The sequence below is a fragment of the Dendropsophus ebraccatus genome, chromosome 10 (assembly GCF_027789765.1).
Source record: "Dendropsophus ebraccatus isolate aDenEbr1 chromosome 10, aDenEbr1.pat, whole genome shotgun sequence".
NCBI classification, from domain to species: Eukaryota; Metazoa; Chordata; class Amphibia; order Anura; family Hylidae; genus Dendropsophus; species Dendropsophus ebraccatus.
The window spans coordinates 1,563,570-1,577,129 of NC_091463.1; the positions used below are offsets into that span (position 1 = coordinate 1,563,570).

At 52.9% G+C, this 13,560-nt stretch overlaps 1 protein-coding gene across 2 annotated transcripts in view; it reads left to right on the top strand.

Annotated features, from left to right (window-relative positions):
• The first annotated feature begins 2,772 nt into the window (after positions 1-2,772).
• Positions 2,773-13,560, top strand: part of LOC138803016 (complement C5-like) — a 184,538-nt gene continuing 173,750 nt past the window's right edge. For both annotated transcript variants that reach the window (XM_069986831.1, XM_069986832.1), the window contains exons 1-2: positions 2,773-2,885; positions 5,201-5,393. In XM_069986831.1, coding sequence (XP_069842932.1) covers positions 2,815-2,885; positions 5,201-5,393 — 264 coding nt within the window. In that variant the 5' untranslated portion in view covers positions 2,773-2,814. The remainder of the gene's footprint in view (positions 2,886-5,200; positions 5,394-13,560) is intronic.

Below are 13,560 nucleotides of genomic sequence, written 5' to 3' on the forward strand. Positions count from 1 at the left end.
ATTCCTCCATGTAATATCACACATGTAATACAGATTTCTGCATGTAATATCACACATGTAATACAGTCACTATCCATGTAATATCACACATGTAATACAGATTCCTCCATGTAATATCACACATGTAATACAGATTCCTCCATGTAATATCACACATGTAATACAGACCCCCTCTATGTAATATCACACATGTAATACAGACCCCTCATGTAATATCACACATGTAATACAGACACTATCCATGTAATATCACACATGTAATACAGACCCCTCCATGTAATATCACACATGTAATACAGACACTATCCATGTAATATCACACATGTAATACAGACACTATCCATGTAATATCACACATGTAATACAGACACTATCCATGTAATATCACACATGTAATACAGACCCCTCCATGTAATATCACACATGTAATACAGACCCCTCCATGTAATATCACACATGTAATACAGACCCCTCATGTAATATCACACATGTAATACAGACCCCTCCATGTAATATCACACATGTAATACAGACCCCTCCATGTAATATCACACATGTAATACAGACACTATCCATGTAATATCACACATGTAATACAGACCCCTCCATGTAATATCACACATGTAATACAGACACTATCCATGTAATATCACACATGTAATACAGACCCCTCATGTAATATCACACATGTAATACAGACCCCTCATGTAATATCACACATGTAATACAGACACTATCCATGTAATATCACACATGTAATACAGACACTATCCATGTAATATCACACATGTAATACAGACCCCTCCATGTAATATCACACATGTAATACAGACCCCTCCCCTGTATATAGATGCCCCCGCTCCTGTCAGTAATGAAGGGGTTACTCCCCACTGATGGTTTCCAGTAAGGAGGCGATGCTGTTTGGTTTAGGATTTGGACTCTGGCCACAGTTGCACAATCTGGATGTTTTCCAGCCCCCAGGAGCCAGGCTGTATGAAGGCAGATTAGCGGCTGACCCCCTGATACCCTCATATATCCCCCCGTATCTGCTAATCATCTGTGCACACCTGGCAAAGCCGCCATGATAGCACTCACCAGGGCTGGCACTTCTAGGGGTGGGGATGTCACTGTTATGGGGGCACCAGGGCTGGCACTGCTAGGGGTGGGGATGTCACTGTTATGGGGACACCAGAGCTGGAACTGCTAGGGGTGGGGATGTCACTGTTATGGGGGCACCAGGACAAGCACTGCTAGGGGTGGGGATGTCACTGTTATGGGGGCACCAGGGCTGGCACTGCTAGGGGTGGGGATGTCACTGTTATGGGGGCACCAGGGCTGGCACTGCTAGGGGTGGGGATGTCACTGTTATGGGGGCACCAGGGCTGGCACTGCTAGGGGTGGGGATGTCACTGTTATGGGGACACCAGAGCTGGAACTGCTAGGGGTGGGGATGTCACTGTTATGGGGGCACCAGGACAAGCACTGCTAGGGGTGGGGATGTCACTGTTATGGGGAAACCAGGGCTGGCACTGCTAGGGGTGGGGATGTCACTGTTATGGGGACACCAGGGCTGGCACTGCTAGCGGTGGGGATGTCACTGTTATGGGGGCACCAGGGCTGGCACTGCTAGGGGTGGGGATGTCACTGTTATGGGGGCACCAGGGCTGGCACTGCTAGGGGTGGGGATGTCACTGTTATGGGGGCACCAGGGCTGGCACTGCTAGGGGTGGGGATGTCACTGTTATTGGGGCACCAGGGCTGGCACTGCTAGGGGTGGGGATGTCACTGTTATGGGGACACCAGGGCTGGCACTGCTAGGGGTGGAGATGTCACTGTTATTGGGGCACCAGGGCTGGCACTGCTAGGGGTGGGGATGTCACTGTTATGGGGGCACCAGGGCTGGCACTGCTAGGGGTGGGGATGTCACTGTTATGGGGACACCAGGGCTGGCACTGCTAGCGGTGGGGATGTCACTGTTATGGGGGCACCAGGGCTGGCACTGCTAGGGGTGGGGATGTCACTGTTATGGGGGCACCAGGGCTGGCACTGCTAGGGGTGGGGATGTCACTGTAATGGGGGCACCAGGGCTGGCACTGCTAGGGGTGGGGATGTCACTGTTATGGGGGCACCAGGGCTGGCACTGCTAGGGGTGGGGATGTCACTGTTATGGGGACACCAGGGCTGGCACTGCTAGGGGTGGGGATGTCACTGTTATGGGGGCACCAGGGCTGGCACTGCTAGGGGTGGAGATGTCACTGTTATTGGGGCACCAGGGCTGGCACTGCTAGGGGTGGGGATGTCACTGTTATGGGGGCACCAGGACAAGCACTGCTAGGGGTGGGGATGTCACTGTTATTGGGGCACCAGGACGAGCACTGCTAGGGGTGGGGATGTCACTGTTATGGGGGCACCAGGGCTGGCACTGCTAGGCGTGGGGATGTCACTGTTATGGGGAAACCAGGGCTGGCACTGCTAGGGGTGGGGATGTCACTGTTATGGGGGCACCAGGGCTGGCACTGCTAGGGGTGGGGATGTCACTGTTATGGGGGCACCAGGGCTGGCACTGCTAGGGGTGGGGATGTCACTGTTATGGGGGCACCAGGGCTGGCACTAATAGGGGTGGGGATGTCACTATTCTGTCACCCATGTGGGGCGCTGTAGATTGCTATATAGCATGGCCACAGCAGATTGGTCACCTCCCAGTGACAACCCTAAGTAGGTCATGTGACCCCAGGAGACAAACCCCCTGAGCTGAGGGACAAAGTGTCAAAGTCCTGACCCGGCCAGAGGCTGCGACATCTAAGGAGAAGCAAGATGCTGCTGCACCTCCTATGTGTGACCGTCCTGCTACTACTGCCCGGACAGAGCGAAGGCCAGGAGAGGAAGTGAGTGAGGGGGAGAGAGCCGGGAGCGGAGGCGAGTGAGGGGGAGAGAGCCGGGAGCGGAGGCGAGTGAGGGGGAGAGAGCCGGGAGCGGAGGCGAGTGAGGGGGAGAGAGCCGGGAGCGGAGGCGAGTGAGGGGGAGAGAGCCGGGAGCGGAGGCGAGTGAGGGGGAGAGAGCCGGGAGAGGAGGCGAGTGAGGGGGAGAGAGCCGGGAGCGGAGGCGAGTGAGGGGGAGAGAGCCGGGAGCGGAGGCGAGTGAGGGGGAGAGAGCCGGGAGCGGAGGTGAGTGAGGGGGAGAGAGCCGGGAGCGGAGGCGAGTGAGGGGGAGAGAGCCGGGAGCGGAGGCGAGTGAGGGGGAGAGAGCCGGGAGCGGAGGCGAGTGAGGGGGAGAGAGCCGGGAGCGGAGGCGAGTGAGGGGGAGAGAGCCGGGAGCGGAGGCGAGTGAGGGGGAGAGAGCCGGGAGCGGAGGCGAGTGAGGGGGAGAGAGCCGGGAGCGGAGGCGAGTGAGGGGGAGAGAGACGGGAGCGGAGGCGAGTGAGGGGGAGAGAGCCGGGAGCGGAGGCGAGTGAGGGGGAGAGAGCCGGGAGCGGAGGCGAGTGAGGGGGAGAGAGCCGGGAGCGGAGGCGAGTGAGGGGGAGAGAGCCGGGAGCGGAGGCGAGTGAGGGGGAGAGAGCCGGGAGCGGAGGCGAGTGAGGGGGAGAGAGCCGGGAGCGGAGGCGAGTGAGGGGGAGAGAGCCGGGAGCGGAGGCGAGTGAGGGGGAGAGAGCCGGGAGCGGAGGCGAGTGAGGGGGAGAGAGCCGGGAGCGGAGGCGAGTGAGGGGGGAGAGAGCCGGGAGCGGAGGCGAGTAAGGGGGAGAGAGCCGGGAGCGGAGGCGAGTGAGGGGGAGAGAGCCGGGAGCGGAGGCGAGTGAGGGGGAGAGAGCCGGGAGCGGAGGCGAGTGAGGGGGAGAGAGCCGGGAGCGGAGGCGAGTGAGGGGGAGAGAGACGGGAGCGGAGGCGAGTGAGGGGGAGAGAGCCGGGAGCGGAGGCGAGTGAGGGGGAGAGAGCCGGGAGCGGAGGCGAGTGAGGGGGAGAGAGCCGGGAGCGGAGGCGAGTGAGGGGGAGAGAGCCGGGAGAGGAGGCGAGTGAGGGGGAGAGAGCCGGGAGAGGAGGCGAGTGAGGGGGAGAGAGCCGGGAGCGGAGGCGAGTGAGGGGGAGAGAGTCGGGAGCGGAGGCGAGTGAGGGGGAGAGAGCCGGGAGAGGAAGGGAGTGAGGGGGAGAGAGCCGGGAGCGGAGGCGAGTGAGGTGGAGAGAGCCGGGAGCGGAGGCGAGTGGGGGGAAGGAGAGTCGGGAGCGGAGGGGTAGTGACGGCAGTGTCGGTGTTTGGCTGGGGGTAGTGACGGCAGTGTCGGTGTTTGGCTGGGGGTGGTGACGGCAGTGTCGGTGTCTGGCAGGGGGTGGTGACGGCAGTGTCGGTGTCTGGCTGGGGGTGGTGACGGCAGTGTCGGTGTCTGGCAGGGGGTAGTGACGGCAGTGTCGGTGTTTGGCTGGGGGTGGTGACGGCAGTGTCGGTGTCTGGCAGGGGGTGGTGACGGCAGTGTCGGTGTCTGGCAGGGGGTGGTGACGGCAGTGTCGGTGTCTGGCAGGGGGTGGTGACGGCAGTGTCGGTGTCTGGCAGGGGGTGTGACGGCAGTGTCGGTGTCTGGCAGGGGGTGTGACGGCAGTGTCGGTGTCTGGCTGGGGGTGTGACGGCAGTGTCGGTGTCTGGCAGGGGGTGTGACGGCAGTGTCGGTGTCTGGCAGGGGGTGTGACGGCAGTGTCGGTGTCTGGCAGGGGGTGTGACGGCAGTGTCGGTGTCTGGCAGGGGGTGGTGACGGCAGTGTCGGTGTCTGGCAGGGGGTGTGACGGCAGTGTCGGTGTCTGGCAGGGGGTGTGACGGCAGTGTCGGTGTCTGGCTGGGGGTGTGACGGCAGTGTCGGTGTCTGGCAGGGGGTGTGACGGCAGTGTCGGTGTCTGGCAGGGGGTGGTGACGGCAGTGTCGGTGTCTGGCAGGGGGTGGTGACGGCAGTGTCGGTGTCTGGCAGGGGGTGGTGACGGCAGTGTCGGTGTCTGGCAGGGGGTGGTGACGGCAGTGTCGGTGTCTGGCAGGGGGTGGTGACGGCAGTGTCGGTGTCTGGCAGGAGGTAGTGACGGCAGTGTCGGTGTCTGGCAGGGGGTGGTGACGGCAGTGTCGGTGTCTGGCTGGGGGTGGTGACGGCAGTGTCGGTGTCTGGCTGGGGGTGTGACGGCAGTGTCGGTGTTTGGCAGAAGGTAGTGACGGCCCTGTCGGTGTTTGGCAGGTATGTGGTGCTGGCCCCCCGGCTGTGGCGGATCGGGGCGCAGGAGACGGTGCTGGTTCAGGCCTTCGGACAGGAGGAGCCTCTCGCCATCCGGATCTCCCTGCTCAGTTATCCCGACAAGAAGCACAAGTTCTCCGGCCAACACCTGGAGCTGAACAAAGCCAACAACCACCAGGGGCTGGTGACCCTACAGGTAGAGTGAGGGGGGGAGGGGTGTAATACAGGGGATGGGGGGGGGCAGTGGGGTCTCCTGTGATGGGGGGGGAAGTGGGGTCTCCTGTGATGGGGGGAGCAGTGGGGTCTCCTGTGATGGGGGGGGAGCAGTGGGGTCTCCTGTGATGGGGGGGAGCAGTGGGGTCTCCTGTGATGGGGGGAGCAGTGGGGTCTCCTGTGATGGGGGGTGAAGTGGGGTCTCCTGTGATGGGGGGGGAGCAGTGGGGTCTCCTGTGATGGGGGGGTGCAGTGGGGCCTCCTGTGATGGGGGGTGCAGTGGGGTCTCCTGTGATGGGGGGGTGCAGTGGGGTCTCCTGTGATGGGGGGGGGGTAGTGGGGTCTTCTGTGATGGGAGGTGAAGTGGGGTCTCCTGTGATGGGGGTGCAGTGGGGTCTCCTGTGATGGGGGGGTGCAGTGGGGTCTCCTGTGATGGGGGGGAGCAGTGGGGTCTCCTGTGATGGGGGGACAGTGGGGTCTTCTGTGATGGGGGGACAGTGGGGTCTCCTGTGATGGGGGGGAACAGTGGGGTCTCCTGAGCAGTGGGGTCTCCTGTGATGGGGGGGGGGGGGGTAGTGGGGTCTTCTGTGATGGGGGGGTGCAGTGGGATCTCCTGTGATGGGGGGGAGCAGTGGGATCTCCTGTGATGGGGGGGAGCAGTGGGGTCTCCTGTGATGGGGGGGGGGAGCAGTGGGGTCTCCTGTGATGGGGGGACAGTGGGATCTCCTGTGATGGGGGGGAGCAGTGGGGTCTCCTGTGATGGGGGGACAGTGGGATCTCCTGTGATGGGGGGGAGCAGTGGGATCTCCTGTGATGGGGGGGGAGCAGTGGGGTCTCCTGTGATGGGGGGGGAGCAGTGGGGTCTCCTGTGATGGGGGGGACAGTGGGGTCTCCTGTGATGGGGGGGGAGCAGTGGGATCTCCTGTGATGGGGGGGAGCAGTGGGATCTCCTGTGATGGGGGGGGAGCAGTGGGGTCTCCTGTGATGGGGGGGACAGTGGGGTCTCCTGTGATGGGGGGGAGCAGTGGGATCTCCTGTGATGGGGGGGAGCAGTGGGGTCTCCTGTGATGGGGGGGACAGTGGGATCTCCTGTGATGGGGGGGACAGTGGGGTCTCCTGTGATGGGGGGGGAGCAGTGGGGTCTCCTGTGATGGGGGGGACAGTGGGGTCTCCTGTAATGGGGGGGAGCAGTGGGATCTCCTGTGATGGGGGGGAGCAGTGGGATCTCCTGTGATGGGGGGGAGCAGTGGGGTCTCCTGTGATGGGGGGGAGCAGTGGGGTCTCCTGTGATGGGGGGAGCAGTGGGGTCTCCTGTGATGGGGGGACAGTGGGGTCTCCTGTGATGGGGGGACAGGGGGGTCTCCTGTGATGGGGGGGAACAGTGGGGTCTCCTGAGCAGTGGGGTCTCCTGTGATGGGGGGGAGCAGTGGGGTCTCCTGGGATGGGGGGGGTGCAGTGGGGTCTCCTGTGATGGGGGGAGCAGTGGGGTCTCCTGTGATGGGGGGTGCAGTGGGGTCTCCTGTGATGGGGGGTGCAGTGGGGTCTCCTGTGATGGGGGGGTCAGTGGGGTCTCCTGGGATGGGGGGGAGCAGTGGGGTCTCCTGTGATGGGGGGTCAGTGGGATCTCCTGTGATGGGGGGTGCAGTGGGGTCTCCTGGGATGGGGGGGAGCAGTTGGGTCTCCTGTGATGGGGGGTCAGTGGGATCTCCTGTGATGGGGGGGAGCAGTGGGGTCTCCTGTGATGGGGGGGAGCAGTGGGATCTCCTGTGATGGGGGGGAGCAGTGGGATCTCCTGTGATGGGGGGGAGCAGTGGGGTCTCCTGTGATGGGGGGGAGCAGTGGGATCTCCTGTGATGGGGGGGAGCAGTGGGATCTCCTGTGATGGGGGGGAGCAGTGGGATCTCCTGTGATGGGGGGGAGCAGTGGGATCTCCTGTGATGGGGGGGAGCAGTGGGATCTCCTGTGATGGGGGGGAGCAGTGGGGTCTCCTGCCTGTTCTCGCATTGGGAGCTCCCTCCATAGACCCCCGGACAGTGTTGGAGGCCTAGCAGTTTATGTCATGGTATTACTGTATAGATTGCCCCCATGCCGCCTATAGGCTCCCTTACATTCTATACGCCCAGGTGTAGTCTGGGCTTTATTCACATTTCTTTAAAGTGCCCCTGTCGCCCCTATTTGCAGTCGGACGGCTCTGCACAGGTGTAAAGGGTTAATGTTGCAGCTTTCATTACTTATTTTATATCACACCTCATGGTGCTTGTTCTGGGAAAAGGGCGTTTTTATCACCTGTGGATCGGTATATGTGGGCGGGGCCTCACAGCCTATGTGCCACATCGCTACGCCCCTAGCGCTACTTAGCCCCGCCCCATCCGTGGCGTCATCACCGCATAGGCCCAGGTACCTCAGCGACCATTGGTGTGGGACAATCTAGGGGGGGGCCTAGAGCTTTAGGCTGGCCTTTCCAATGGCTGCTAAGGGGGCGGGGCCTATGTGGCAATGATGTCACAGATGGGGCAGGGGCTAAGTGGCCCTAGGGGCGGAGCGATGTGGCAGAAAGGCCGTGAGGCCCCGCCTACATATACCGAACCACAGTGTCGGACTGGAGTGCCTTGGCCCACCAGGGGAAATCATTCTTGGGGCCCACCCTTCTGCCACCGCACTTATCTATGGTAACATTAATAAAGGTACATTAACACGGCGTGATATGGGGCAGTGTAGGGCTGCAAATGATTGCTAATCAGCAGGGCAGGAATATATAGAAATGTGCAGCCGACAGCAATGATCTTAGCCGCACAAAAGATCAAATCAGCCGACTATGGGACATTTGCTGGCATGTCAGCCAATCTCTGGCACTTTTACATGGGCCGATCATCGGCTGAATAGACTTCCTAGGAGCACTTGTTACCGATTATTGGCCGGTGTAATTGGGCTATAAGACAATTTCCTTTGTATGATAACGCTGTATACTTAGATACAAGTCATACAGCTACCAATAACACCAGTATACAAAGAGCAAATATCCCCACACATATTACCGCTATATAGTAACTGACCAAATCCTGTCTATCAAGACCGATATTACCAATAAACCAGTATACAGGAGGGAAATAGTATCACCATACATATTACCGCTATACTGTTACTGACCAAATCCTGTATACTGAGACCAATATTACCAGTACACAAGGGGGAAATATTACCGCAACACCACAACCATTGCTACCATATTGTTACTGACCAAATCTGGTATACTAAGACCAATGAACACCACACCAGATTACAAGTAACAAATAATACCCCCACATACTGACTAACACCACCACATACTGACTAACACCACCACATACTGACTAACACCACCAAATACTGACTAACAGCACCACATACTGACTAACACCACCACATACTGACTAACACCACCAAATACTGACTAACACCACCGCTGCTACTGAATAAAATCCTCTGAACAAAAGATCAATATCCCCTCATACAGTCATATAGAGGTAGCCCCAGCTCTACACTATATACATTACAGTGCACATAGATTTAGTGACTCACAGGGGAAGTCTTCTCTGATCGGAGTTCTTCCCTCTTCTTCTTCTTCTCCATCTGCCCTGGGCCCTTATGAGAACTTCTCCGAGCCACGAATCCACAGAATCTGCCAGAGAAATATATTAGGCTCCTCACTCTGTCACCATCCTCATCTCTCTACACACTGCACATCTGTACTGGCCCCTTTACACCTTCTCTCAGTGATTAGCCCTGACTATTTGTAGCGTGTGTATGTGTGTGTGTGTATATATATATATATATATATATATATATATATATATATATATATATATAGTGTACACACCTTGTAGATGGCCCCTTGTTCAGTTCTCCATATAGATGGCCCTGTGTGCCTCTACTATAGTAGAGATCCCCCTCTGTGTAATCCCCTTACAGTAGATGACAACCTCTGTGCATTCCCTATATCAGGGGTAGGGAACTTCTCCAGCTGTTGCAAAACTACAACTCCCATCATGCCTGGACAGCCACAGCTAAAGCTGTAGTTTTGCAACAGCTGGAGAGCCAAGGTTCCCTATTCCTGCCCTATAGTATATAGCCCCCTCTGTGTAGTGCCCCTTATAGATGACCCCTCTGTGTAGTCCACTAAAGTAGATGCCCCTCTCTGTATACACACCGCACCCAGTATAGTTACCCTTATACATTGTTGTCCCCCTCTGTGTAGTGCCCTTTATAGATGCCTCCTCAGTGTTGTCCTCCTTATAAATTGCCCCCAACCAGTGTCCCTTATAGATGTCTCCCTGTGTTATCCCCCTTATAACTGGCCCGCTTGTGTTATCCATCCCCCCATATAGATAGCCCCCTTATGTTGGCCATCCCTACCCCCCATATAGCTCCTTATGTTGTCTATTCCCCCGTATAGCCCCTTATGTTGTCCTTCCCCTGTATACAGCCCCCCTTATGTTGTCCTTTCCTGTATACAGCCCCCCTTATATTGTCCTTTCCTGAATATAGCCCCTTATGTTGTCCTTCCCCTGTATATAGCCCCCCTTATGTTGGCCATCCCTACCCCCCATATAGCTCCTTATGTTGTCTATTCCCCCATATAGCCCCCTTAGCTTGTCCTTGCCCCATATAGCCCCTTATGTTGTCCTCCCCCTGTATACAGACCCCCTTATGTTGTCCTCCCCCTGTATACAGCCCCTTATGTTGTCCTCCCCCTGTATATAGCCCCCCTATGTTGTCCTCCCCCTGTATACAGACCCCCTTATGTTGTCCTCCCCCTGTATATAGCCCCCCTTATGTTGTCCTTCCCCTGTATATAGCCCCCCTTATGTTGTCCTCCCCCTGTATACAGCCCCCCTTAGATTGTCCTTGCTCCATATAGCCCCTTATGTTGTCCTCCCCCTGTATACAGCCCCCCTTATGTTGTCCTCCCCCTGTATATAGCCCCTTATGTTGTCCTCCCCCTGTATACAGCCCCCCTTATGTTGTCCTCCCCCTGTATATAGCCCCTTATGTTGTCCTCCCCCTGTATACAGCCCCCCTTATGTTGTCCTCCCCCTGTATATACCCCCTTATGTTGTCCTCCCCCTGTATACAGCCCCCCTTATGTTGTCCTTCCCCTGTATATAGCCCCCCTTATGTTGTCCTTCCCCTGTATATAGCCCCCCTTATGTTGTCCTCCCCCTGTATACAGCCCCCCTTATGTTGTCCTCCCCCTGTATACAGCCCCCCTTATGTTGTCCTTCCCCTGTATATAGCCCCCCTTATGTTGTCCTCCCCCTGTATATAGCCCCCCTTATGTTGTCCTTCCCTGTATATAGCCCCCCTTATGTTGTCCTTCCCCTGTATATAGCCCCCCTTATGTTGTCCTTTCCTGTATATAGCCCCCCTTCTGTTGTCCTTCCCCTGTATACAGCCCCCCTTATGTTGTCCTTCCCTGTATATACCCCCTTATGTTGTCCTCCCCCTGTATATAGCCCCCCTTATGTTGTCCTCCCCCTGTATATACCCCCCCCCCCTATGTTGTCCTCCCCCTGTATATACCCCCCCCCCTATGTTGTCCTCCCCCTGTATATACCCCCCCCCTATGTTGTCCTCCCCCTGTATATACCCCCCCCCTATGTTGTCCTCCCCCTGTATATACCCCCCCCCCCTATGTTGTCCTCCCCCTGTATATACCCCCCCCCCTATGTTGTCCTCCCCTGTATACAGCCCCCCCCCTTATCTTACCCCCTCTGATGAAAAAAAACAAAAAACACAAGACTACTCACCTAACCACACGATCCCCCGTCGGTCGCCGGACTCCTCTTCTCTCTTCTCCTGACAGGTGAGCAGCTCCGTTGCGAAGTGCCGCCAGCGCCATCACTGACCTCAGTGTGCGCCGCGGTGGCTGGGACTTCCGTTATTCGCTCCATGAACCGGAAGCCTACGGCTTCCCGCTTTGTCAATCAGAACACTTCCTTACATTTAACTGGAAGCGATTGTTGCGATCGCTTCCAGTTAAAAAGGGAGGCGCGGCCCCCGGCCCCCCTAGGAGCAGGGGGCCCACTCCAGCTCGGGGCCCACCGGGGGTTTCCCCAGCCCCCCGGTGGCCCAGTCCGAGCCTGCCGAACCACAGGTGATAAAAACGCCCTTTTCCCAGAACAAGCACCATGAGGTGTGATATAAAATAAGTAATGAAAGCTGCAACATTAACCCTTTACACCTGTGCAGAGCCGTCCGACTGCAAATAGGGGCGACAGGGTCACTTTAAGGATTGTGATGTCTATAAATATTTACTTAATAAAGGAATCATTGGTTAATAAAAAGCTTCTGTCCAGTGTATTCTGGTGAATGTTATAGGATCTATATACTGGTCTCACATATATATATATACTGTATATAGGATCTATATACTGTTCTCACATATATATATATACTGTATATAGGATCTATATACTGTTCTCACATATATATATATATATATATATATATATATAGGATCTATAGACTGTTCTCACATATATATATATATACTGTATATAGGATCTATATACTGTTCTCACATATATATATATATATATATATATATATATATAGGATCTATAGACTGTTCTCACATATATATATATATATACTGTATATAGGATCTATATACTGGTCTCACATATATCTGGATATATAGGATCTATATACTGTTCTCACATATATCTATATATATATATATATATATATACTGTATATAGGATCTATATACTGTTCTCACATATATCTATATATATAGGATCTATATACTGTTCTCACATATATATATATATATAGGATCTATATACTGTTCTCACATATATCTATATATATACTGTATATAGGATCTATAGACTGTTCTCACATATATATATACTGTATATAGGATCTATATACTGTTCTCACATATATATATATATATACTGTATATAGGATCTATAGACTGTTCTCACATATATATATATATATATAGGATCTATATACTGTTCTCACATATATCTATATATATATATAGGATCTATATACTGTTCTCACATATATATATATATATATATATAGGATCTATATACTGTTCTCACATATATCTATATATATACTGTATATAGGATCTATAGACTGTTCTCACATATATATATACTGTATATAGGATCTATATACTGGTCTCACATATATCTGGATATATAGGATCTATATACTGTTCTCACATATATCTATCTATCTATATATATATATATATATATATATATATATATATATATATATATACTGTATATAGGATCTATATACTGGTCTCACATATATATATATATATATATATACTGTATATAGGATCTATATACTGGTCTCACATATATCTGTATATATAGGATCTATAGACTGTTCTCACATATATATATATATAGGATCTATATACTGTTCTCACATATATATATATATACTGTATATAGGATCTATAGACTGTTCTCACATATATATATACTGTATATAGGATCTATATACTGGTCTCACATATATCTGGATATATAGGATCTATATACTGTTCTCACATATATCTATATATATATATATATATATATATATATACTGTATATAGGATCTATATACTGGTCTCACATATATATATATATATATATATATATATATATATATATATATACTGTATATAGGATCTATATACTGGTCTCACATATATCTGTATATATAGGATCTATAGACTGTTCTCACATATATATATACTGTATATAGGATCTATATACTGGTCTCACATATATCTGGATATATAGGATCTATATACTGTTCTCACATATATCTATATATATATATATATATATATATATATATATATATATATACTGTATATAGGATCTATATACTGGTCTCACATATATATATATATATATATATATATATATATATATATACTGTATATAGGATCTATATACTGTTCTCACATATATATATATACTGTATATAGGATCTATAGACTGTTCTCACATATATATATACTGTATATAGGATCTATATACTGTTCTCACATATATATATATATACTGTATATAGGATCTATAGACTGTTCTCACATATATATATACTGTATATAGGATCTATATACTGGTCTCACATATATCTGG